At 36.8% G+C, this 27,890-nt stretch overlaps 1 protein-coding gene across 1 annotated transcript; it reads left to right on the top strand.

The window, feature by feature from the left end:
- Positions 1–58: 58 nt before the first annotated feature.
- Positions 59–25,891, top strand: LOC130096156 (TATA box-binding protein-associated factor RNA polymerase I subunit A-like). Its single transcript, XM_056262826.1, has 9 exons — positions 59–235; positions 1,055–1,168; positions 1,266–1,464; positions 11,909–12,024; positions 12,889–13,047; positions 13,120–13,186; positions 13,373–13,496; positions 22,572–22,726; positions 25,482–25,891. The coding sequence occupies exons 1-9, from the start codon at positions 134–136 to the stop codon at positions 25,742–25,744; spliced, it is 1,299 nt and encodes a 432-aa protein (XP_056118801.1). The 5' UTR covers positions 59–133; the 3' UTR covers positions 25,745–25,891.
- Positions 25,892–27,890: the final 1,999 nt, after the last annotated feature.

Raw genomic sequence — 27,890 nt, 5'->3', positions numbered from 1 at the left:
AAAGGAGATGCAAACATATTTATCCTAACATAAAGTCATATCAATACTTCATTTGTTTTCATGTTTAGGAGTTCCCACAGAGATCTTCTTCACCAAGTCGAACAGAAAGTGTCTGAAGCGGCTCAGAGATGCGATGCTGCTTCATAACTGGCAGGAGGCTGCGGTTTATTACAACTCTTACATTCAGGCACTGGAGGCCAGGAATAGCATTAAAGTGCATCCAACGGCTTCTGAGGTACAACAGCCCTTTAAACTCTGCCAAATCGACTTATAAGCTGCTTAGAGTGCTAAGAGTTTTTTTTTTTTTTTTACGAATTATGAAATCAGTATTAAAATGTTTGATTCACTTTTCTTGCATTGAAGAAACATAACATATGCATTAACTTTATCTGTATTGTTACACTGTTCATTGCATCCATAGCCTGTGAGTGTCACTTAAAGTTGGTTCTCAACAAACAGATTTAATCAATTCATTAAATCATTATCGGCATATAATGCAACAAAAACCCTATCCGGACGGGATTAACTTTACAAGGGTAGATGGAGTACTGTGATTTTACCACAGGACATCTGTAATATTAATGGCCAATTCTTACGGGATGAGATATCTCAGTGAAACTTTTAGAAGTGGGAGAGTAACTCGATTTACACACCGCTGTCACCCTCCTGTCGTCATGTGCTTATTACGTTGCTTCCTGATATCATTTGCGCAAACACATATAACATGTTTATGTATTTAAAACAGTTATGTCAGGTCGAACGATGTATTAATTAACTTCAGATTGGATTGTGTTGGTAATAGGCCTAACGCTAGATGTTTCGTGCCTCTAACAAGTGCTTTCGATCTTCTTTCTGATCTGAACGGTGTGTGTGTGGGAAACACTTGAGTTAGTCCTAGCGTCTAGAACGCAACTGAATGCTTTTTTCAACCGTTTCCATACTTTTGAACAGGAAATTGGATCCTCCTATTTTGTTTTTTTGTTGCTGTCGTGTGTGTGTTTTCTACTGTACGGATGATGTGTTTCTCTGCTGACTGCATAATTCTGTCCTTCAGATCACATGGAGAATAGGCACAGAAATCCTGCGTCATCTCCCTAACGCCAGCGCTGAAGATTTCAACGCTATAAATGAACAGTTGAAAAACAATGGAGTCAAAAACTTCTCGATGGTATGCATTGCATTAAGAAGCCCAAACCTCCCCTTTACGACATTTACACTGCATTCAAGGCATGCATTTTAATCAGTATGTGATGTGAATGTTGTAGATCTGTTTGGAGCATTGCTTTCATCTCCTACTAAACGGGCAGATGGAAGAAGCCAAGCGGCAGCTGTCCGTCGGAGAGAGCTGGAGATATGGCAACTTCTCGATTGCTCAGGGTGACACCAAAAAACTCATCCGTGCGTACAGCGGTTTCCTAGATTACTTGAACTGGTGTGAGAAGAAGTCCTCTACAGCTGGAACCGGTAGGAAGATATTTGAGTTATGTTGAACAATTAACTGACAATGTAAAATGGGTCTTCCTAACATCTATAGTAAAGGATGGAACACAGTTTCCCATACAACGACGTTACTCGCTGCCTAACTACTAGGGGTGGGAATTGGCAAAAATGTGACGATTCGATAGTATTGCGATATTTGGCCCACGATTCAATATTATTGTGATTCTTAACATATTGCGATACAGCAAGTATTGCGATTCGATTCTGCAATATATTGCGATTCATGTCCCCCATATTATTCAAAGGCATTACAAAAAATGAGGAAAATAAGACTGCTCAACTCACTTCAAATGTCACATTTAATTCTGTGAACATTATCTTCTACACATTAACTGAAGTGCAAAAACTTTGTCCTTGAACATTACAGGACAGGACGTCATTATTCTCTGAATTGGAGACCTCTCACATGAACGTGAGCTCCCAGCACATAACTTAAAATTATTTAAATACAATAGAGTAACATAAAGCAGACATAATAGAGTAACATAAACCTGAGAATAATCATATAAATAATGTCAAGGTCTTTACTATTCGCTTTTTGATGAAAATTGAAATTTACCCACAGTTTCGATTTGTAAGAAGACGGAGTGTCATGTACAACCGGTTGTGATGGTGAAGCCATTTTCATTTGAATTTTCTGTTGAATGCACAACATCATTTGTTCATTGTTTCACGGCTAAAGGTGGAAACACAACAAACTTGTTTCACCACTTGAAGCAAAAACACACCGTTGAGTACAACCAGGTAGTGATGGCCGGTTCGTGAACGAATCGTTCTTTTGAACCGGTTCTTTTTAGTGAATCAGTCGAACCAGTACACTAAATCGGACTGAATCGTTCGAAACAGTTCGTGTCTTGCGTCAGCGCTGATCCACAAGTGACTAAAGTTACTCACTTTCAGACATGCCTGACAGTCCCTACGAATCGAAATAAACCAATATCCAGGAGTACATTTTATTCCAGTAACTCAAAAAGTTCACTGAACTGAGATTGGAGCTGAGAGAAGTGATGAGCACGAGCAGCTGATACTCCGCATGCGTGTATACTACCGAACATACAGGTACAGGGGTTCTCGGATCACCAGTACAGAACCGAGAACTGTTTCTTTCGGACACGTTCGACATACTGAGAATTGATGAGTTGATGAGCTGAGCATGCGTGCAATTTTTTCTGAGGGACGAAATGTACGTTTCCTAAGTAGTTGAACATCAGTAAGTGTAACAAAATAAACCATTTTGGAAACATGTTTATCACATAATTACTGTATTATCACTGTATTATTTTAAAGTTTGGAAACGATGATTGGATTGTAAAACTGTCAAACTAAACATTTATTATTGTACTAAAATAGGCCTAATTTTTTTCAGGAACAGCTCGTTTAATTTTTTTAAGAATATAAATCTTTGATGTAAACTCTTAGGTTTTAATGGTGCACTGCTTAGTAAATGTTTATAATGTGTTAACATAACGAATTAAACATATAGGCCTAACGAATTAAACATATAGGCCTACGTTTAAATCGTTATGTTAACACATTATAAACATTTATATATATACAGTAGGTAGGCTATATTGGAGACAGACATGCATCGATTTTTTAGTTTTGTCGACTGTATATTCAGGTTTCAACTCAGCACACACAGGCCTATAGTTCTCGAGTCAAGAACTGGTTGTTGCAGTTCTTGAATCACCAGTACAGAACCGAGAACTGTTTCTTTTGGACACGTTCGATACGGAGAACCGATGAGCTGGAGATACTGCGCATGCGTGATAGCACCGTCTCTGAACCGAACTTTCTTTCGGCCGACTGATCCTGTGCTGATCTTTTTGCAGTCTATGGTGCTGATACATGAGCACGCAGTACAGGTGAACCCAGGACTTAAATGAGAGGGTGAATTCGGCGAAATGTAAGATTATTTAATAACAAATCAAATGATGAAGACCATTTATGCATTTTATATATTTAAAATATGTAAAACATCCGCGTTAGCACATCATCTAGGCTGCAGCAGGGTTCGCAAAATGTAAATGTAAACTTATCCAAGATGATTATGACGATGAGTACTATTATTTAACTGAAGTTATGATTACAAATGCCTTTAATTCAAAGTACTTTTATCCGCCGGGAGGATAGAATTGACATTACGTGATGACGTAAAAGAACTGGTGAACCGTTTTTTTGAACCGGTTTATTAAAACGAACTGTCCGAAAGAACCGGTTCGCGGAAAAGAACCGGACTTCCCATCACTACAACCAGGCTATGTAGGTACACAAGGCACTAGATACTAGCACAAAACAAAATTCTGTTTAGTTACCAAATGTTTTGACAATCACAATAAATTTACACCAAAAATGATCCACAGACTGAGTTTATACAAAGCATTATGTTACATCATGCTTAAATGTCCCTGCTTGTCTGGACAGAATGTTTAAAATATCTTATTTTCATGAGGATACAAATGTTCTCATTTATTGTTCTATTTATTTTATACTATTGTACTATTGAGACAATTACAAGTTTGCAGTAATGCAAAGATGCCATAATTTAATTTTGTAAAAAATATTATTTTAATTTGAAAACACTGCATTTAGTTGTTGCTAGTTTGAGTTGAGAAATACACATTTCAGCATTATCACTAATCTGTGTGCAATTTCCTTGAGAACCAAGCAAGTTGACTTATGAATCCATTTGTTTATTATATCACAATCGCAATATTGACCTCAATAATCGCAATATGACATTTTCCCCAAATCGTGCAGTCCTAACTACAATGGAGGCACTCAATTTTCCGCTCTATACCAATGCGCTCGGCTTAATCTCTTGCCGCCGATGCGAACGCTACACTCGTGTACGGCTCACACTCACTGGTCAAACTACTTTTGCTCAAATCAGTCAATTACAGTAGGCCTATAGATAAGTTATGATATTTGTGGCTTTAAAGCAATATATAGTAGTAGACTGTAGACTATAAGTAAACGTGACTTGACTGAATAGTGCAATGGCACAAAAATGTCCACATCAGATGCTTTCTGAACCGCTGTTTTCTCACCGCAGTCAAATTCGTCTAAATGGCGCTCTTATCAGGATGTTCGTTAACAGTATAGCACTGTAAAGTTATTTCAAACAAGTTTTTATTCATAAGTAGAGCCCGACCGATATATCGCCGCCGATATTATGCATTTTCCTAACTATCGGTATCGGCCTTTATAATGGCCGATAAATTAATATTTTTACAAATGCTGGTGCGGTGATTCATGTAAGGGTGGCGCTGCCAATAAAGCACATAAAAGCTGTCACAAAGAACTGGCAAAAGTAATGATTGTGAATACATCAAATATAGCAAGGAGACATTTTAATTTTTATTAATAAACAAGTGTTTTCAGTCAGTGTCGCTGCAAAGTTGACGACGCTGACTCGCGATCTTCACTGAACAAGCCAGAGAGCAATGCACATTTCATACGGATTACAGCAGAGAGCAGTCTGTCTTTCGTTTGAATTGTTCTGTTTAAAAGTAGACATTTCAATATAGATATATTTCTGCTGAGTTTTGCTTACTTTATAAGACGAGTTGCAGTTCACGCGCCGGCCGGCACCTCGGTGTCGAGATTATCTATTGTCTGCTATATTTACTTCTTATTTATTAAATCAATCCAGGCAATTGGTTGATGAAACATTGATTAAAATTAAGATACAATTAATACAAAACGAAATTCACTTTAATGAAAGGCTTTCTGTTTTGAGGGCTCTGTGAAAGTTTTAAAGTCGTTTAGAGCCGCTTTCAGAGCTTGTCACGTCCGTTGTTTTTTCCTCATAAATGCGAACACGAAAAATAAACTAAAATGAATATTTTATGTTCTGTTGAGAGCCAACCCTTCTTCATCCGGTGGGTAGTAGCCTATTACTTTTGATTTGCGCAGTGTAATTCACAGAATTGATTTCTCTCCTGCCAGCCTCTGTCACGTATTGTGTGAGCTTGTGATGACTAGGGAAAGCGCGCAGCTGAGAAGTCCTGATTATATTGTCTCCTTGCTATATTTACTACTTATGTATTAAATCCAGGCAATTGGTTGATGAAACATTGATTAAAATGCGTTGCGTGAGCGTCATATCTCCGACAGTAAACTGATGCCCCATTCTGCTTTGTAACGGGCGCTTTTCCGCGTCTCGGGTAAACAGCTGTTGCGACGCGAGCAATAACGGCCGCGTCCGGTGTAGACAGTGTTGAAGCTCATTCTGCCTATAACGCTACGTTACACAAGCAATACTTTATATAATTATAACACTATGTTTCACGTTAAGTACATTTTGCTTACTACTTATTTAAAAATAGTATAAAACTACTGTACATATGTAATTAAAAACGTTTTCATTATGATATTATTAATTTTACTTTAGTAAAAAGATCTGAGTTCTTCCTCCACTGGTAGAGATTAGAGGAATTAAGACTAAAAATAGAAGATAATATTTTACATTAAATTAATAGCCAGGGCTCGAATTTCGGCGCTGGTATTGCGCATAATTCTAATCATTCCCGCAGGTCTCCCATTTATAATGCGGGAAATTCCTGCAATCGTAATCCACACAGATAATAAAATAAAATCATTCTTTTAACAACTATCTTCCAGACGCAATTTCACAAACAGCGTGAGTGTTCAGCGGTGCCGCGCGTCTTCGATGTCTTCTCTCAAAATGTGTTGTGCAAGGCAAGCATCAAGCGATGCGGCGATAATACACTCGTGTTTTGGAGTCGGGACCATAGACTGTAAGGTCAGGACATGACGGAATATTCACTTTGCTCAATCGGCCGGCCAGCAGTTCATCGTGACTGAAGTCTGTTTAAGTCTTACCAGTTTAAACATTCAAGCGATTTTAAACTAATCAGTGCTCGCGCGCTCTCTGAGAGATTATTTTCTATGCGCACATTCATAGAAAATCCGCCTCAAAAACAGCTGGCAAGGCAGTAACTATTTTTCGCGGATTATATTGCTTTAACACGCAAAATTGTCAATTTCGGTCTTTGTGAGTGGCTATACTCTAAACATAGTCGGTTTTGTCTTTAATAGGCCTAAGCAAAAACGTATGCCAGTATAATGAACACAGGATCCGTGCACTAGCTCTTAAAGTGACGGCAGCCATATGTGTCTGTCATTTAATTTTGTTGTCAAAACAACAAAAGCTAGCTTTAAGTTAAAGGAATCAGGATTAATAGCCTATTTAATTTATTCAGGACTAAAACACTACCCAGTGTTATTTTCCATTTGATTACTTTATTCAGTTTCTGTATATGAGTGTTAGACCTATTCAAAAACTTTTCTCTTTAATTGTCTTTATTTGTATCTTTATTCTATTGTATTTATTTGTGCTACTTTTTTCAATTTAATTAAACAATTTAAATCAAGCTTCCTTGTGATGTGTAAATTCTGAACAATAATATTACCCCATTGTAAAAATGCAATGAGCGGAAACATTTAGGCAAGATAAATGTAACAATTTTGTTTGGAAAAAATGCCCCCCCCCCCCCCCCCTTTCTCCCCCTCAAACAAAAAAAATCCCCCCCATGAGAATCATCTAAGGGGGGACCCCCCACCCCCCCATTTTCCAAAACGAAATTCAGGCCCTGAATAGCCTACATGATTAACTAACTGTATTTTTTCTATGTACATTTCTGAAATGCACTTTCTGTAAAGCTGCTTTGAAACAATATGTATTGTGAAATAGGGATGTCCCGATCAGGTTTTTTTGCCCTCGAGTCCGAGTCAGAGTCATTTGATTTTGAGTATCTACCGATACCGAGTCCCGATCCGATACTTATATATACTAAAATAATAAAGAAGAGAGAAAAAACAGATCCAGGATGTTCCTTATTTTTTATTTAATTCACCTTATTTTAACATTCAACAACTCTGTTAACAAACAGAGCACTTCTGTGAGGTAGCTTGAACAATCAAGTAATAAATAACATAAAATCTTCACTTTTGGACTTTAGTGCAACAGTAAATATAGAAAAAGTCTAATATAAAAACAAATAGCACCTCAACTTAAAATACCCGGCAGGCATGTAAAAAAAAAAAAAAAATGTTTTAAAAGTGTATAAAAAATAATGAGAATATATATATACATTAGGGGTGTAACAGTTCACAAAATTTGCGATTCGGTTCAATACGATACAGCAAAAAGAAAGAAATGCCAGAGAAATTTTCTATTTATTAAAAGAAAAACTATTTTTAAATAAGTTTGAGTTTTCTTACATCTTGAAACTTTCAGGTTTATAAATGGGGGTAATCTTTGAAGGATGAACAAATAATGTTTTGGTAATCACATTAAAAATAACATTTAAATATATATTTATATAATATTTGAGTTTTGATGTGCAACATTAAATCCATGTTCATTCACGGCACAATGTTTCTCCTGGTTCCCACGTCAGCGCTGTTTGATCTAATAGAGATCTACGGTTAATAACGGAGAAATGTGAATGCTTCTCACTAGATCTCGCAGCGATGTTATTACTTCACTGGCGGATTCAAATGTTTTCTTCACTGGATCTCTTAGTGCTGTGTCGCTTGATCTCGCGCTGCACAGATGTTGCTGGTCCGAACTGATAATGGTCCGTTAAGCGCAATATAATGAGAAGCGCAGTTTCGTTCCGCTTTCATTACGTTTGCCATTTGATGTTGCGCAACGTTGTGGTGATCGCGCCAGCGCGGATTTTGTCTGCAGGAAAAATGGTCCTAGGAATCGTTCGGTTTGTATGCGTCCGAACCGGAAGCCTCGTACCGAAACGGTTCAATAATTAGGAATACATGTACCGTTACACCCCTAATTTACATATATCCGAGTCCTGATCGGGAGGTAACTTCCGATTCCGATCGAGTCTGAAACCACGTGATCGGGCCCGATTTCCGATCGCGTGATCGGATCGGGACATCCCTATTGTGAAAAGCGCTATACAAATACATTTGAATTGAATTGAATAATAAGGTTTTGTCAGTGACACTTTTGATATATTTATTGATATGTTATGTTTTATATAACGTGACTAAATTAAAAGACAAAGTCGTTAGTGAAGATTATGCAACAGTATTTATAATATAACATGCAATGCAAACTAGTCTGGTTAGAGCTCAAATGTATCATTCTCAATCTATTATTCACCCTGTCTCCATTACATATCTTTGTCACACAAGTGTTTGATCACCACATTTGAGTGATCATTGCAAAACGTTTATATATTTATTCTGTTTATACTGTGTATTCTATATACAGTACTAGGGATGTCAATTTTCACAAATTCCCATGATCGATCGTAGTTTAAATTAACGATCAATTAATCGATTAATCGTTAGCCTTAATACTGCAATATGCGTCTGCTGCAGTGCATATGGCCAACAGCATGACAGCGTCTGCAAATGCTGCTCAAACCGCTATGTTCCTCACCAAATTAATGAGAATGGTTTTAATGTAAATAAAGGGCTAGTAGGATTGTAAAATGTTTCGATGTGATTGATAATTAAATTACAGGGCTCGAATTTCGGCGCGGGATTGCGGGGATTGCGGGTATTGCGCATAATTCTAATAATTCCCACAGGTCTCCCATTTATAATGCAGGAAATTCCCGCAATCGTAATCCACACAGATTATAAAATCAAATCATTCTTTTAACAACTATCTACCAGGCGCAATTTCACAAACAGCGTGGGTGTTCAGCAGTGCCGCGTCTTCTATCTCTTCTCTCAAAATGTGTTGTGCAAGGCAGGCATCAATCGCTGCGGCGACACACTCGCGTTAAGGAGTCGGGACATGACGCAATATTCACTTGCACAATCGGGCCAGCAGTGCATCGTGACTGAAGTTTACCATTTGCACGTCTTTTTAAGTCTTACCAGTTTAAACATTCAAGCGATTTTAAACTAATCAGTGCTCGTGCGCTCTCTGAGATGATTTTCTATGCGCACATTCATAGAGAATCCGCCTCAAAAACAGCTGGCCAGTAACAAGTTATTTTTCGCGGATTATATTGCTTTAACACGCAAAATTGTGTCAATTTCGGTCTTCGTGAGTATACTCTAAACATAGTCGGTTTTGTCTTTTAATAAGCATAAAACGCATGCCAGTATAATGAACACAGGATCCGTGCACTAGCTCATTAATTTAGTTGTCAAAACAACAAAATATAGCTTTAAGTTAAAGGAATCAGGATTAATAGCCTATATTTAATTTATTCAGGACTAAAATACTACCCAGTGTTATTTTCCATTTGATTACTTTATTCAGTTTCTGTAGGCCTATATGAAGTTAGACCCATTGAAAAACTTTTCTCTTTATTTGTCTTTATTTGTATCTTTATTCTATTGTATTTATTTGTGCTACTTTTTTCAATTTAATTAAACAATTTAAATCAAGCTTCCTTGTGTTGTGTAAACTCTTAACAACAATATTACCCCATTGTAAAAATGCAATGAGCGCAAACATTTCGGCAAGATAAATGTAATTTTTGTTTGGAAAAAATGCCCCCCCGCCCTTCTCCCCATGAGAATCATCTAAGGGGGGATTTCCCCCCCATTTTCCAAAACGAAATTCAGGCCCTGAATTAAATTAAATATTTAATAATCAAATATAACGACTAATACAACGTGTCACCAACGCCGCCTCAGATGCGCTTCTCAGAATGTGTGACTTGTGGACGCGTGCTCTTCCTGGAACAACGCACTTAAAACGGCAACTAAACCCAATGAATTCACACCGATAAACCGCTAAAGATCACGCTGCGTCAATTCTTAACCAAATGCATCCAATATGAGATAAATCAGATATAGATAGGCGCACACAAAATAAACTACAACTTACATTTGCACAAAACAAAAGGCAGCGAATGCACACGCAAACTTATAGTCATGATGAAGGTGTAAAATAGTCCCAAACATAACTCCGGCGCGCTCGCTTACATGTTTCGCGGTTGAGCAGCACGCACGCGCATGAACCTGCTTAATCGATGATCGATAAGGTTTATCGATTAAACGTGTTATCGACAATTAATCGATCGTCGATTAATCGTTGACATCCCTATACAGTACCCATCAAAAGTTTGTACACACCAATAGGAATGTGTGTCCAAACTTTTGACTGGTACTGTACTATAATACACATACATAATATTGCTACTGTATTATAATATACACATAAATAATATCGGCCGATATATCGGTATCTGGCTTTTTTTTATCGGCATTGGCCCCTAAAAATCCATATCGGTCGGGCTCTATTCATAAGCAGAAACACCAAAAAGAACATCGCTGTTAGTAAATCACAAATTGAATCTGTGCCAATTTATTTTCCTTTTTCGTTATTAACTTTGATGTTTACTGTTAGGGGTGTTCGATATTGACAAATTATATATCGATATTTTCTGGGATTTTCTTGATAACGATTATTAGACGATACTTTGCTGAGTGTGTTTAATGTGTTGGTACTTTGGCAGGTTTAGGACTGTCGACAGCCGACTCCTAAAGTTTTTGATATTCTTCATACTCTGTGTGGTGGTCAGTTCACAGCAGTGACAGAAATGATTTTTTCCAATAGATTTCAATTGATTTTTACCTTTTTATAAAGCCATTTTTTTAAAACCTAATTATATGCATGCATCATCATCATCATCATTCATTTATAAAAATAAGACACATTAGGGTTACCAATCAAATGAAATCAGTATCTCTAAATGCGCATCCACTAGTCTAATCTACAAGACTACATCACGTCGTAGAGTATGCATGCACTCTCTGGGTGTGTGTGAGGGATAGGCTGTACTCGATAATGTCAAATCGCACATCATTGAAACAACAATTACGATATTATCGCAGACGCTATATATCGCACACCCCTATTTACTGTGCATTTAGGCTATGTATAAGTTTTGAAACACTATTTTAACTCCAAAACCTTAGATCTATTGCTTATTTCACATAATCTCGAACCGGTAAATCAAAAAGAGCATTCTGCGATAAGCGTAGCGGAAACTTCAGAAAGACGCTCTCCGCTCTGGAGTGAAATATTACCGCTCTGCTCACAGTGACACTGATATAGAGAATAACTCCCACTGGAGGGACTTTGTGCTCAAACAGCAACATTACACACTACAGAAAATTGTTACAAAGCATCATAGGTCCTCTTTGAAATGTAATTTATTTCTCCAGAAATCATTCTTAATATGCCGACTTGCTGCTCATGAAACGTTTCTGATTATTATTATTATTGTTTAAAACGGTTGTGCTGCTTCATTTTTTTTTTTTTTGTGGAAACCTTTTTATTTTTCAGGATTTTTTGATGTTCAAAAGAACAGCATTACAACAAATGTCTTCACTGTCACTGTAAACCAGTTTAATGCATTCTTGTCCATGTTTCTGGTATCAGATGAGGCGAGCCGTAACCATGAGATGCACAGCTACTTCAGATATGCTTCTGTGACCCTGAAGGACATCATCAGTCAGCCTGGAATCTGGGACCCTTTTGTGTTGGGTTACATTAATGTGAGACACTCTCTTACCTTGTGCAATTTGACAATTATCTTTGTTTAAAGGGTTTGTTTAGACCAAAATGACAATTCTGTCGTCATTTACTCAAACTTAAAACTCTGTGGAACACACAAGCAGATTTGTTTTAAGACACAGCTTTGTACAATCAAACGAGTGTGGTGGCAATTTTAATGATATTCATTGATCTTTAGTTAAATATAGATGATTCAAAGAATGTCACATGTGTGTCTCTCACTTGTAGTGAGAGAAGATTCTGTTTATGTACCTGGGGAGGCAGAAGAGGGAGACACTCCAGAGAACAGACGAACAAGGACCTCTGACCTAGATGTCAGAAGGCCATTTGGTGCAGGGGAGCTTAGTGGGCCAACTAGTGACGTCTATGGAAAACTACTGGGAGGAAGGCTCTGGGGGGAAGAAGGCCTCGAAACTAAGATAAAAGCTAGTTCAGTCTGTCTGGGGGTGTGTCACTCTTCTGCACAGGGTAACAACTGTGTATTAGACTGCTCCTATTCTTGCAAGAATAAATACTTCTATTTTATATAATTTGACTCTGAGTGTCTCTTACGCAGTGATGTTTGTTTGAGATGAATTTTTGCCACAACACGAGCTTCAAAAAAGGTCAAAATGCATCATAAAAATAATGAATATATACCAAGTCTTCTGAGGTCAAATGAGGTATTTTTGTGCTAAACAGACTTAAGTCATATTTTAATTGATTTTACATGCACAAATGAGATTTTGTGAGTGCTTAACGGCTTACATTTCAGTCTATTGGTTACACACAGCTATTATATTATTTAGAAGATTTAGAATATAATCCACAAGTCTAATGCTGTCTATATGTGTTATCCGCTGCAGATGCTGGAGTTTTACAACGATGAGGACGGCGCTCTGCAGATTCTGGAGAATTACGCTTACAACAAGGATTTCCCAATCAATCCCAATGCTCATGTGTACCTGTACCAGTTCCTCAAGAGACACAATGCCCCAGATGACAGACTCATCGGTTCATTAAGGGTAGGAAATGGATCAGCCAATCAGAATGTACATAAAGTTTCTGATTAAAATTATAAATTTTATTCTGCTCAGATTCTGCACACTGTAGTCCCGAGTCATGAACTGATGCTGGATCTCTGCTCTCTCCTGCTGAGCACCCGTACGTATGAAAACTAGACTTTTCTGATTGGTGTTTAGCATGTTGCTGTGTGGTTATAAGGATGTTCTGGGTTGCTCTGGAAGGATCATCCTCCACTTTAAGTCTATGATGATCACCCACCAGTAACTGAAATGTATAAAGTAAACAGCTTTGATTTAAATCAGTTTCTGCTTTTTTTTCCCCCAGGCATCATGAGTGATCTAGAAGAAGCTCTCAGCGTTTCAATGGACCTTCTGGAGTTTTCCAGTTGGAAAAGTGACATGAAGGCTTGGTCGTGTCTTCTGAACATTATAAAGTTGCTCAACCGGAAGTAAGTTGCTGTTAATGTACTTCTAAAAAATAAGTTGTTTCGGGTCAAAATTGCATCGTTGAAAGAAAACAACACAGATGTCACATTGGTGTACAAGTAAAAAATAAAAATTACATTCAGAAATGTGTAATACTGAAACACTTACAAACATTATAAACAGTGTTTCCGCTACATTCATTCTGCCGTGGCGCGCCGCCACACCTAAAATCATTCCGCCACGGCTGCAGCTTCTCAGTGAGGTCCGATATTGTGCACACTATTGTGTTATTGTTAAGCTAAAGGCATAAAAAACATTGTAAAGCACCATAAAGTTTTCGCACTGTATTCCAAGACTTCTAAAGTCATTCAATAGCATAATGTGAGGTAAAAATGAATATTTAAGTCGTTAAGTTAAAGTTAATGGAAACTCATCTCTCCTCAGTCATTCTCCATGCAGCATTCAAACAGTGTGTCGCGTTCTGTTACGACAGTAACACGATGACACTCTCTTCAAGATCAATGTTCCCATTATTATACTTTATTTGTAGATAAAGGTCTATAGTTTGCATAAAATGACTTTATCTTACTGGATTTTATAGCGCTTTCTAAATCATATTCCTTTCTCCTGGGTATCTGTTAGATTACTAGCCTAGAAATCTAGACGCACCCTAGCGGCAGCAAAAATTATTTTGCAGCAAAGTGTTGGTCTAGCAACTCTCCATAGACTTTTGAGCTAGAAAAAACAAAAACTGGTCCGGCCAATCACATCGTGTATAGAGTCGGCGGGCAGGCTTAACATAATGACGGCAGAGTTATGACGGTTCCGGGTGATTTCCATAGGTGATTTCCCTCTGCTTGAAAACAAAGAAGATGCTGCTGGCGAACAGCGGTCTTTCGAATCGGCTTTGGCTCTGGATGACTTGGAGTTAAGAGAACGTCACTTAAGTCATTCCTAAAACAGGAAGATGTGTTCAGAGTTTTGATGACCGGATACGGCAAAAGTTTAATATACCAACTAGCTGGTTCACTGGTGGAAAAACGCATGGGACTCACTCAGCCACAGCCGTTCGTTGCTCTGGTTGGTTGTAGCGCTAATATCACTCATGGGCCACGCCCCCTCCCCATGGCGAATGGGCCTGCCACCACAGCTGTAAAAAATCCTAGAGGAAACACTGATTATAAACATGTATTTGGGTTCCTTTACATTCAATGGTATTCAGAACAAAACCGGAATGAAAAATATAAGTATAAAACAAACCTAAATCATAGTGGCATTCATTATAAACAAGCCTAACATATATGTATATGTGTATAAATAATATATATATATATATATATATATATATATATATATATATATATATATACCGTAAAACTTCAAATAATAGCCGAGTCCCAAATAGACGCCTGTCTCTTTTACACGCCTGGTGTGGCTGCAGGTTTGGGTAAATAAAGGCCGGTCTCAAATAGAGGCCGGGTCTGTTTTTTAGTTTCGGGTTGTATTTAATCCTCTAAAACCCGTCAGATCGTCCGCTTTTTGGCGGCCGCCAAAGCAAATGTGTGTCCCACCAAAGCCTTTTTTGATCGGCGAGTGATGTAGAATAGACTGCTGTGCTTGACAGGGCGCATAACGAGCAGAGAGAGAGAGCCCTGGCCGCGCGCGCTCACTCTCACGTCTTCAAACAAAACGTGCGCTGTCTTGCTCTCTCTCCCTCGCGCATATTAATCAAAATCAATTGACACAATAGTAAAAGGTTGAAAGACCGCAGTTTCACGTGGAGATTTTTAGAGATTAGAGACTCTAGGCCTACACTCAATGAACAACATCTCAACACTAAATTATAAAGGCCGGTCTCATATAGACGCCTGTCTCAAATACAAGCCGGTGCAGTTCGACGATTTGGGAAAATAAAAGCCCGGGCTATTACAGGATATCCGCGGGGTCTTGAAAAGTATTAAAAGGTGATAAATCAATTTTGGGAAAATTAAGACCCTTAAAAAGTATTAAAAAGTCTTATCACGGCTTTATAAAGTCTTAAATTTTGAAAGTATTTTTTCTAGGGATGCACCGAATATTCGGCCGCCGAGAATAGCCCAAAAGTGCATTTTCGGTTTTCGGCCGAAAGACTTTTATCACCGAAACAATACGGCCGAAATGTTGTGATGACGCAAACAGAAACCGCGACCTGCACGTGCTTGTCTGAAGCAACATGTCTGCGGTGTGGACGTATTTCAGTATATCTGAACCCGCGAGGAGACGGAAGCCATGTTTATACTTTCGCCTGCCTCCGCAGCGCGAGTCTCCACAGACAGCGCGCGTAACGTTACCTCTCCAAACTATCGAAAGCCAAATGGTTCAGAATTCGCGTGGATTTGATCGCCGTCTAAATATTAAAACGCCGTCTTCATAACGCCGCCAGGCGTTAAATAAGCGCCGTCAGGCGATAAGTTAACGTCACACGCCGCCACGCGTTAAAATAACGCCACTCGCCGATAGATGTTAAATTGACGCCACACGCCACTCAAAATGCAGATTTGTGAGCTCATCTACATGGCCCCTCCTATTCTGAGTTTGAGGACTCTACGGCAAGTCGGAGAAGACAATCCTGTTTGGAAGAGCGCGAAAATTAATGACTTAATTTTCATTTTTGGGTGAACTAACCCTTTAAATTGGGCCGGGGCTCTCCGGGGCTCAGCCCCGGCACAGCCTGCTCGTTTACAGTCAGTTGCCTACTGGAAATTATTTCACATAAAATTTGATGAAAGTGATGCTTTTGAAAACATATTTCTGGCAATAAATGAAAGATTTTTGAAATGGCATGTCTATTTTGTCTCGGCGAAGCTGAGATGAGAACAATCGGAACACGTCCGTATTCTTGTTCAGCTGCTTAATCTCGTTGTCAGTCGACCATGATCGCGCACGCGCATCTAGGTGACACGGATAAATGTACGCAGCAATATATAATGAATATTCCTGGGAGATCTGTAGTTGTTCCAGAAATGTACAAAAAGTGCCCTGGCCTTGAATGACAATGTAAGGAAAATAAAACAAAATTAAAATTAAATAACCAGGACTAGGTTGACCATGTGATTTTTCTCAGGAGATGTTTTGAGCATTTTACTTCAGACACCGGATTATCAGCAAACTGCCAAGAGAACTGCTAGTCAAAATCTATTCAGTCAGCATATTTGTAGGCTATTTGATCTGTGTGAATTACAGAAATATAAGACTTGCTAGACCTACTTTTAGCTACCAAGCAACTTTTCCACAAGGATAGATTGATTTTATTTTTGTGACTTGTGCATATCTTGATTAGAAATTATGCAGAGTAGATGAGTGTGTGTGTGTGTGTGTGTGTGTGTGTGTGTGTGTGTGTGTGTGTGTGTGTGTTGTAGTAGTAAAGAGAGAGAATGGGAGAAGGAGTCCCTATTTCCCTTTATGCGATCCCTTAAATTCATTCATTAAATTATTTTTAAATTATAAATTAAATTATAATCAACCAAATCAACACGGGATGAGTTAATCAACTCATTGAGTGAGATAGGATTGAGTAAGCCGTTTGGCTTATTACTATTAATGTCGCTGTTTTCACGAAGTGCTGAAATGTCAATCACTATACAGTATCATCATGACATGGCCTAGTCAGGAAAAGAAGACCCAAAAGTGGGAATTTGAAGCAAATCATACTTTTTTTTTATGGGTTGCCTGTCTGAGTGTGCGACTCCCGGCCTAATGGTGTACCGCATTAGCTTAAATAATTCGTAACATTAAGCATTTAAGTTAACTGAAATAAAGCTAAAATTAGACTAAATAAAATGGGCCTTTAAATTATGGGCATATACAGTATATTAATTTTAAAAAAAATAACGAAAAAAAATGTTGCCTTGCAGACTGAAATGAGCTGAATTTGAAGCTCTAAAATTATGAACTGGAAATAAAAACTTAAACTAAACTTATATATAGCTAAATTAGCCTATATATAGGCCTAAATAATTAAATATAGCCTAAAATAAACGTAAATAGCTATTTTAAATTATTTTTTTTAAATGACAAAAGCAAATAACGAAATTGCTTCAAATTAAACTAAAATTACCACGAAAAATAAAACGAATTCAAAATCAAGATATAAATAAATAAGATATAAATAAATAAATACATAAAACTAAATTAAAAATAAAAATAACTGCAGGTCTCCGCAGTCACGTAGCCTAAATGAAAACTATGAAAGCCGTGTGACCGGCCAACTGATTAAAAAAAGAAAAAAGAAAAAAAAAATTAAAGAAATGATTACCTCTTATCTTCTGTCTCGTTAATAAAGTTTGATTTGGAACATATTCCTTCTTCATTTCCTGACAATGGCCATGTCATAATGATACATACATTTCAGCACTTCATGAAGACAGCGAGTTATAATAAAGCGCTTAGAGATCGTGTGAATTGCACGTTCAGTTCAATTTGAGAACTTATATGCTAAAATTTACACTTACAGCTCTGATGTGAAAACCTGTCAAATAAAAATCTGAAATTGAATGTTGAGATTTGCACTTGCAGAATCACAAACCTGCATTTCTGAATTTGAAATTATTATAAAATGTAAACTGCAAATTCCAAAAACAGGTCATTGCATGTGCTATAAAAGTAATATTTTTTTTGGAACATTTTTGCCTTGTGCTGGAGAGTGCATTTGTTTATATATCTGAGTTGATTTGGGCTCAAAACACGAAATGGGCAGAGAGTTAATGATGAAAGACATCAGGCCCTGGATTATCAGAGTATAAAAGGCGAGTGCAGTCATTTACAGTGTGTTTACACCGCAAAACAAATCCTCTCCTTGCCATTTTCGTGCGCTTCCAAACAGGATTGTCTTCTCCGACTTGCCGTAGAGTCCTCAAACTCAGAATAGGAGGGGCCATGTAGATGAGCTCACAAATCTGCATTTTGAGTGGCGTGTGGCGTCAATTTAACATCTATCGGCGAGTGGCGTTATTTTAACGCGTGGCGGCGTGTGACGTTAACTTATCGCCTAACGGCGCTTATTTAACGCCTGGCGGCGTTATGAAGATGGCGTTTTAATATTTAGACGGCGATCAAATCCACGCGAATTCTGAACCATTTGGCTTTCGATACCAAACGGTCGAGGCGTTTATACTTGACGCGCTCGCCGTTGTACTATTCTTTGATACGACAGGGGACGACTCGAGTAACTGTCCTCTAACCATCAGGAATCGGTGAGAAGAAGAAAGATGAACACGTGACAATGTTTATTTTTTAGTACCACCACCAATACAAAAATAATCATGTAAAACCCAGTAAACCCTGAGATTATTACTTGTGACATTACAACAAAATATGTATAGGAATATGTACTAAATTAACGCTCTCTTAAATATATTCTAATTTCACTAAACATATTTCATTAAGTTTCGTGTACATTTGTATTAAACATGGACCTTTGTTCATTAAAATGGCTTTTTATGCTAGTGTATGCTCATTTTTAAAATGTAATCAACTAATTTAGACGTGCAAACTGGGTGCTGGTGTGATGAGAAGTTCGTGCTCGGCTTTGTTTTTATGAGAGAACATTTCATTTTAAAACCTTTCTGCAGGCCAGCAGATTATTATTTAATGTACACATGAGTGGGGTCAAGTTAAACATTTTAGTTTGAATTTTATTTTATACTGTGCATTGTGCTAAATAAATATTTGCATAATTTGTAATTGATTTATTCTTTGAAAATGTTAATTTATGCAATTGCAATGGTACTTATAATTGGCATAATTTCTTTCGGTGTTTCGTTTTTCGTTTTTTCGGCCTTGGGTTCCTCTTTTTCGGTTTTCGGTTTCGGCCAAGAATTTTCATTTTGGTGCATCCCTAATTTTTTCTGAATTAGCTGTCCAACAGTTTGAGTCCCAAAAACATCGTAAAAGTGTGTGAATTTAGTCATTTTTATTATTTTTTTAAAACGAAGAACTGAGGCACATGTCAGCATGATTGTTGTTGAGGGTGGAGCAAAGTTTTGTTTTGTTTTTTAATAAACTGCTTTGATGTACTATCCCAGCCTATTTTTTTTTATATTTTTTTTTATCATAGTGGTCTATAGTCTTTATTACAAACTAAAACTGTTAAGTTAAAAGTATCACTGATGTAAATGGTTACAGCTTGAAGTGGCGGTGAGGTATTAAAAAATATTGAGAAGGTCTTGAAAAAGTCTTGAAAAGGTATTAAAATTAACTTCAAGATTCCTGCATATACCCTGTATTATTTGAAGTTTTACGGTATATATATACTTTTCAAAGTAAATAATTGCGTTAGTTACTTTTAAAGAAAAGTAATGCGTTACGTCACTTGCATACTTTTTCTCACCTGGGATGGGCTTGTTTTTTTGTTGTTTTTTTATAATAAAAAAGTTATATTTTTGGTCAAATGTAAAAGCCCTTTCAGACCAAAATCGAAATAAGTGTATTCACGCGTGTACAGTAGAGGGCGCAGCTCAAAGAAACCTTTCAGCTGTGGTGATATTCTGGATCATAGTAGAAAAAAACTTTAAGACTTCACCAATAAAGTCACTTTTGCTTATGGTTTAACTGAATCATCAAAGATCAGCAGCAAGTACATTGGTCAATAAAGTGATATTAAATAAAACAAATATTTATGCATTTAATCTATTTAATTATTGGAGGTTTGCGTATCATTCTATTTTATTCATTTATTCAATCTTTTTTTGTGCAAGTGAGATGAGTAAATGCACACTCACATTTAGTCTAGAACGACAACAACCATCATGTTTACGCACAACGTCTCTGGACTTACTCAATTTCTCAACATGAGGACAGGAAAGCTGTCAGTCTATAAATGTGCAAAAGTAACTTGCGTTACTTATTTGAAAAAGTAACTGATATTTTGCTGTAAATTGAAAAATTAATGCGTTACTTTACTAGTTATTTGAAAAAAGTAATCTGATTACGTAGCTGAAGTTACTTGTAATGAGTTCACCCAACACTGTCTGTAACTAAGCGAATATTTAATTACTACAATAGTAATTTCTCACTGGAAATGACATCAAAAGTGGAAAATGTTGGTCAAAACGTACATTTACACACAAACTGACCACTATCAGACGCCATCTTCATTTTTTTTAGCTCAACTGTCACTAAATGGAAAGCACAGATTTGTGGGATATCAAAGGCAGTGAAGGATTCATCTGTGCTGCCTTCAGAAATTGATCAGATGAAGAGACAGGAGGTGAAGCCTCCGAAGGCAGCATTAATCAGTCATTCATTCGATTCGTTCAAACGGCTGATTCATTCATGAATTAAGTAAATGGTTCTCTTTATGAATGAGTCATTGAATCATTGGTTCACCCGATTGATTCGCTCAACTTGGATTTATTTAGAAATTATACACCGCTGTATGCAGGGCCGGCGCTAGCTATAGGCAGAGCAGGCGATTGCCTAGGGCCTCGGGCTTTGAGGAGGGGCCTCCATAACCGTAACATCCCCGGCCTCATTGTTCATTATATATTGTTGAATTGTCACTCATCTGCAGTTAAACCAATTAATGTTTCCGTTTCAAAGCGCGTGCCGGCTTCTGAAAGTGTGTGTAACGGACGCATCCATCAGGCGCTGCGAAGCAAAAGCCTAAATAGGCACACAAAGAAGCACAGCTCGTAATGCAGGTGTGTGCGTTGTCGTCATCTATTTTGGAGTGATTGCAATGTATTCTAAATATAAACTTGTACTCTAGATCAGCGTCATTTCTGGGAAAATCATTCACCGCTTTATTACTTGTTTAAAAGAGTGCAAGCTCTCTTCCACTTGATTTGTGTATAGCATATTTAAGCTAACAATGCAATGCATAATATCATATTACTTATATTAATATGACAATATCTGCTGTCAATATTGATTAAATGGGAGGGGAAAATCCTGCCCATACCGCAGCTATGAAAAAAAATGATAAAAGCATATATCACTGAAGTGGTATTCTGGAACTGTGAATAAATTTAATAAAACAGCAAAATAACAATAACAATAACATCTTCATTAAACAAAAAAGAGATTACCTTAGATGAAGTTTGATTATTATGTACATAGCCTACTGGTAAAAAGTCTGGACCAATTACTATTTTTAATGTTTTTGAAAAGTTTTTTATTATGCTCTACAAGCCTGCATTTATTTGATCAAAAATACAGAAAAAAACAGGAATATTCAGCAAGGATGTGTTAAATATATAAAAAGTGATAGTGAAGACTTTTTTAAAACAACTTTTTAATAATAAAAAAAAATCCTGAAAAAAAGTATCACAGGTTATAAAATAAATATTAAGCACCATTTCTAACATTTGATAATAAATCAGAATATTATAAAGTTTTCTGAAGGATCACGAGACACTAAATTCAGCTTTGCATCACAGAAATATATTTTAAAGTATAGTAAAATAGGAAAACCATTATTTTAAATTTTAATAATATTTCACTATATATTATTTTTCTGTATTTTTGATCAAATAAATCTAGGCTTGATGAGCATAAGAGACTTCTTTCAAAAACATTAAAAATAGTATCCAATAGTGTCCAAACTTATGTACTGTGTAAGTAAAAATATACAACATTTAAAATTAAATGTTGTATAAATTTAAAAGGTTAGTAATCATATTTGTTTCAAGAGTTTTTTATTGGGGGTGGGGGGCCTCCAGCATGAATATTGCCTAGGGCCTCCAAATGTCTAGAACCGGCCCTGGCTGTATGTTGCTTGCCTTGGAGACACACAACAGTTTTGCTCTGGCTTTAGGTAATATTTTGTTGTCAAAATTGAGCAAAAACAGACAATATTGTGTCCAAAATATAACACAAAATTAATTTATTGAACTGTTGTATAAAATCTAGATAACATTGGCACGTGCTATTCGGGACAAAAACAGCACTCGTGAGATATTGCATTCGTTACTTGTGTGATATTGTTTAACTATATTATATGATATAAATATGAGATCAGAAAACTCATTCAGGGGCATTTTTGCCCTGATATCTTGAATTTTAGGATCATTCTAACTGTATTCTAATGTTTCTTCTGATGTTGATTTCTACTCATTTAGAAAGCGCAAGGAGTTTGTATTGAAGGAATGGGACGCCAGGCGACCACTGTGGTTCTCCTTTCACTTCAGAATCCATTTCGCCAGGGTAGACCTGATGGAGAACGCCAGTCTTCTGCAGATCAAGAGTGACGTTTTAAAGGGTCTAGGTGAACGCTGTAAGTACATGATTATCTTTTTCCAGATGAAATGATCAAGTTTCCATTTAGTGTCCTCAGTAGAACCAGAACAAAAACCTTTGGGTCTCAGTTTATTTGTGGAGTCTGTGTGTGTGTGTGTGTTCTATGGAAGTAAAATAATGCCAAATGTTTTTGAAACAAAAAGCCTGTTGAATTGTACTACTTGAAAAAAATATGCATTGCATTAACCATGCTTATATTTTAATGCATTGCATTTTTAGGGCTTGCATTTTTATAGGCTGAAATTTAGCATGGTTGAATATTTAAGCTGTGAATATTTCAAATCAAAACATTTCAAACACATTTTCATTAGTAAAATTTCAATAATCCATGTTCACCTTTCATATTTCATTTCCAAAATATTCAAACTGATTAAAAATACAACCTATAATATTCAACAGGCGGTTTTCGGTCCATTTTATTTCGCTTTGCAAATTCGCTTCCACAAATTCAGTGGTTCAAATTCGACAGTAAATTCAACGTTGACATCCAGGAGCTGCAGGAAAAGGAGTAGATTACCGAGCATAATCTCCATCTGCTATTAGTCGACCTCACCAGCAGGGGGTGCAAGCGCGTGTTGTTGACGAAGACCAGAGCAACAGTTAGCGCAAGCCATTCATTCATAAAAACTTATTTACAAAAATGTAAGTGTATTTGTGATTATTATGACGTCTGTTTTATGTGAAATTCAGTGTGTTCACGATTACTTTTCCTGTGTAGCCTACATGCATCTTTCTCTACCATGAACGATATTATAATGTTATTCCCCCGATGCGGATGTACAGATCCAGTGTTACATTTGACATATATTTCTCTTGGTTGTTCAGTTGCCTTAACCTTATATTGCGGTGATGTGCTGCATGCAGTACTAGGGTTTCCCTCAAGTCAGGATTCCCCTGCTGGACATATAAAACGCTTAACGTAGCTTAATGGACTAATAGAGTGATATAAAAGACCAAACTCGCAGGCTAGCAGGTAGACTCAGAATATGAACTTAACGCGCAAAGTTTAATGCTGAGCGTTTCCCAGTGATATACTGGCATAAATTAGGTTTGACATTCGCACATTTAGGGACCGTCTCTAAAGTTACATACGACATTGGTATACACGTTTCTAACTTCAATACCATTTGAAAAGAACGACTTATAGTCATAAAACCAACTGTAAAGTGTTCATGTAGGTGTCAGGCTCAGGCATAATGCGCAATTTATTCAAATAGATTGAAGTTTGCTATTGAAGTTAGAAAACGTTTAGGCCTATAGGACTTGTTACTTTAGAGACGGTCCCTAAATGTGCGAATGTCAACCCAATTTTACATTTAGTCTTTTAGCAGCCACTTTTATCCAAAGCGACTTACAGTTAAACTAACAATATAGAACAACAATATGAAAGTGCTACTTCCCAGTTTAATCTAATGCAGTACAATACATACTTCCCAAATAAGGTGCGAGTTTGGTCTTTTATATCACTGTAGTCCATTAAGCTACGTTAAGCGCTTTGTCCTGACGGAAGGGGAATCTTTGAGTATGATGAGGTATTGAGGGAAACCGATTATAATCCCGTTCATTGTAGAAAAAGCTGATAACATGTAAGGCTACACAGGGAAAGTAACAATGAATGAAACATAAAAACAGCTTTTGTGCCTTTATCATCTTTTCCGCATATATACTGACCCAGATAATCGTCACAAAAAACTTAATGCATGCTGAGTTTTTATGAATGAATGGCTTGTGCTAACTTTTGCTCTGGTCTTCGTCAACAACACGCGCTTGCACCCCCTGCTGGTGAGGTCGACTAACAGCAGATGGAGATTATGCTCGGTAATCTACTGCTTTTCCTGCAGCTCCTGGATGTCAACGTTGAATTTACTGTCGAATTTGAACCACTGAATTTGTGGAAGCGAATTTGCAAAGCGAAATAAAACGAACTGAAAACCGCCTGTTGAATATTATAGGTTGAATTTTTAATCAGTTTGAATATTTTGGAAGTGAAATATGAAAGGTGAACATGGATTATTGAAATTTTACTAATGAAAATGTGTTTGAAATGTTTTGATTTGAAAAATTCACAGCTTAAATATTCAACCATGCTAAATTTCAGCCTATAAAAATGCAAGCCCTAAAAATACAATGCATTAAAATTAGGGCTGTCAAATGATTAATTGTGATTAATCACATCCAAAATAAAAGTTTTTTTTACATAATATATGTGGGTGCACTGTGTATAATTATTTTATATATATAAATACTCACACATGCTTGTATATATTTAAGAAATATTTTCATGTATATACTGTATATAGATTTATATATAATTTATATTAAATATAAATATAAATATTTTATATATAAATATTTTTTCTTAAATATACATGCATGTGTGTGTATTTATATATATATATATATATATATATATATATATATATATATATATATATATATATATATATATATATACAAAATAATTATACACAGTGCACCCACATATATTATGTAAAAAAAACTTTTATTTTGGATGTGATTAATCACGATTAATCATTTGACAGCCCTAATTAAAATATAAGCAGGGTTAATGCAATGCATATTTTTTTTCAAGTAGTACAATTCAACAGGCTTTTTGTTTCAAAAACATTTGGCATTATTTGACTTCCATAGTGTTCAGACCATACCTTACATATTTAATAAGACTTTGACATATTTAATAAGTTCCTGAACATTTTGTTTCCTTATCACAGTTTTGGAATACAGAAGATACAATTCACACTTTAAGAGAATACCTGAAAGTAAAACGGATGAATGCCCGTACAGGAAGCTGATGAATAAAAGGAGGAAGGAAAATATGGAGAAGGAGAAGAAAAAGATGGAGAAGAAGAAAAAGATGCAGGAGAAGAAAAAGATGAAGAAAAAGAAGATGAAGGAAAAGTTGATGGAGATGGAAGAGAAAGATGGAGAAAAAAATATGAAAAAGAAGGCTAAGAAGTCTAAATACACTGTATAAAAAAAACATGTAAAATTGAGATTTTTCTAGATTTGTACCAGATAACATTTCAGCTGTCTAAGTATGACACAAGACTCCTCCTTTAAATGCTCTGTATCTGCTCATGTTGAGCTTCACTTTGAATTACAGTTTTTCTCATTCACTTTGGCACATTTCTCGAGTCATCCTTAATATTTGCAAACCAGTTAGTGCATTTCTCAAAACAATTTGTACAAACAAACATTTGCACACAATGGAATACCGGCAAAAGCCAGTAACTCAAAATCACCAATTGATCTTTCAAATGTAAGTATTTATTTCAATGAACATATCAGTGCCATCAGAATGACAAGTCCTTGTGTCATTATTCACAAACAAGGTCAAAATGTTCAGTAATTTTGTCAATACAACAGTGTATCTGTGTCAGTATTACCTGATGTAAACTATGGCCAGGGCTGGACTGGCCATCGGTCATACCGGGCATTTTCCCGGTGGGCAGATACATCTCGTACTTTAATTTTTTTTTGATTTTTTTTTTTGTCTGAACGGCCCATAAAACTCGTACATCGCCGGTCCATTGCGTTTAGTTTTGTTTAATTGGTGGCTCTGGTATCTTTGTGCCGGTGTAATGCATTGGACAAAAAAGTCAGCGTAGGTATTTTTTTTCCCTCACAGACCGGCGCATGATGAAACGATGAAACGCGTAGATCCGCGGCCCATTGGTTATTTTCTTGATTGACACTGGGCTGGTCCAATCACATCTTTAACCCTTGTGCTGCATTAGGGACATTTTTGGTCTTTTGCAGTTTAATTTCTTTGACCATTTTGGTTGTTTTAATGCAAATGGTATGTAATTTGGCAAAATTGTGACTTTTTAGATAAATGTAAAAAAAATTATCCCATTTTGCAAAAAATGTATAACACACTCTGTGTAGAACAAATAGTAACACTCAGCACCATAATGGACAAAAATGTCCCAATGAAACCCATTAAAACGTCGTTAAAGCCGGGGCCATCATTAATACACGAATCATGATTTATGTTGAAACATCCTTTCATTTTGAAGCAAAGGCATTATATTAGCATTATATAGTGTATTCCACCAGATGACGTCACTACATAGGTATTCCCTATGGGTGGAAATGCATGTTATTTTCCTGGTTTCCACTAGGGGCACTATTGACTGTGTTATGAAGCATTTTAGTGGCTCAATGATCTAAATTATGTTTCTGAGTATGTGTGGATGTCCTGAGAGCAATTTGTGTCTGCGTTTACAAAAGTGTGTGTGTAGGGCCTAAATATAATACATGGTGTTTAGGCTAGTGACAAATCACAATATCCTGAAGGTCATATTTTACCCTTTCTGTCCTCTCTCTCTCTCTCTCTCTCTCTCTCTCTCTCTCTCTCTCTCTCTCTCTCTCCTCTCTCTCTCTCTCTCTCTCTCTCTCTCTCTCTCTCTCTCTCTCTCTCTCTCTCTCTCTCTCTCTCTCTCTCTCTCTCTCTCTCTCTCTCTCTCTCTCTCTCTCTCTCTCTCTCTCTCTCTCTCTCTCTCTCTCTCTCTCTCTGTGTGTGTGTGTGCATTTAGCAAGAGAAAGCGCTTCTCACTGCATTGTTTTCTTTTGGTTTGATTCATGCGTATTTTACGCATATACCTGAACCTTTGACACAGCTTCGGGTTTTTTTTTAGCAGTCTATGTTTCAAAGTTAATTGATAATTTCTCACATACGTAGAGGCACAAACACAGCCATGCAGTCAGTCCTTAGACAATAATAACACCTTTCATCTTGCGGCAACACAAAGATGTAGCTGCGAGGGATCCAAAACAAAGTCTGCCTTTGTTTTGGATTAGACTAGTTGAGAAATTATACAAGTGCGGTTGATGCAAAAGTTATAAAGCTGTGCACATCTTTGGTGTGGCAATTTCAAACTGAGCAGAAAATTCAGAGGAAAGTGGGTCTGCAGACACCCATGACAAGAGGAGGAGGGGGTGCAGTTTCTGCCCTACCAAAAAAGAAAAATCTCCACCACCTGCTCAAAATGTGGCATTTACATCTGTAAGGAGCATGCATTGCAATTCTGCAGCTCCTGCAAATGAGCTGAAGAATGATTTTGTTTTGAAGTTTTTATACGTTTTAATAATAATAATTTATTACATTTTATATAGAG

The sequence above is a fragment of the Rhinichthys klamathensis genome, unplaced genomic scaffold (genome assembly GCF_029890125.1).
Source record: "Rhinichthys klamathensis goyatoka isolate OS25496 unplaced genomic scaffold, OSU_Roscu_1.1 h1tg000196l_1, whole genome shotgun sequence".
Lineage (NCBI taxonomy): Eukaryota > Metazoa > Chordata > Actinopteri > Cypriniformes > Leuciscidae > Rhinichthys > Rhinichthys klamathensis.
The sequence above is the reverse complement of the archived record's forward strand: the minus strand, read 5'-3'. Positions and strand labels throughout refer to the sequence as shown.

Excerpts from the sequence above, each read along its gene's own strand:
- LOC130096156 (XM_056262826.1), top strand. The coding sequence starts at position 134 with ATGCTGCTTCATAACTGGCAGGAGGCTGCGGTTTATTACAACTCTTAC. Across the intron at positions 236-1,054 it reads TGCATCCAACGGCTTCTGAG|ATCACATGGAGAATAGGCAC; the intron begins GTACAACAGCCC and ends TCTGTCCTTCAG. Across the intron at positions 22,727-25,481 it reads AAAGGGTCTAGGTGAACGCT|TTTTGGAATACAGAAGATAC; the intron begins GTAAGTACATGA and ends TCCTTATCACAG.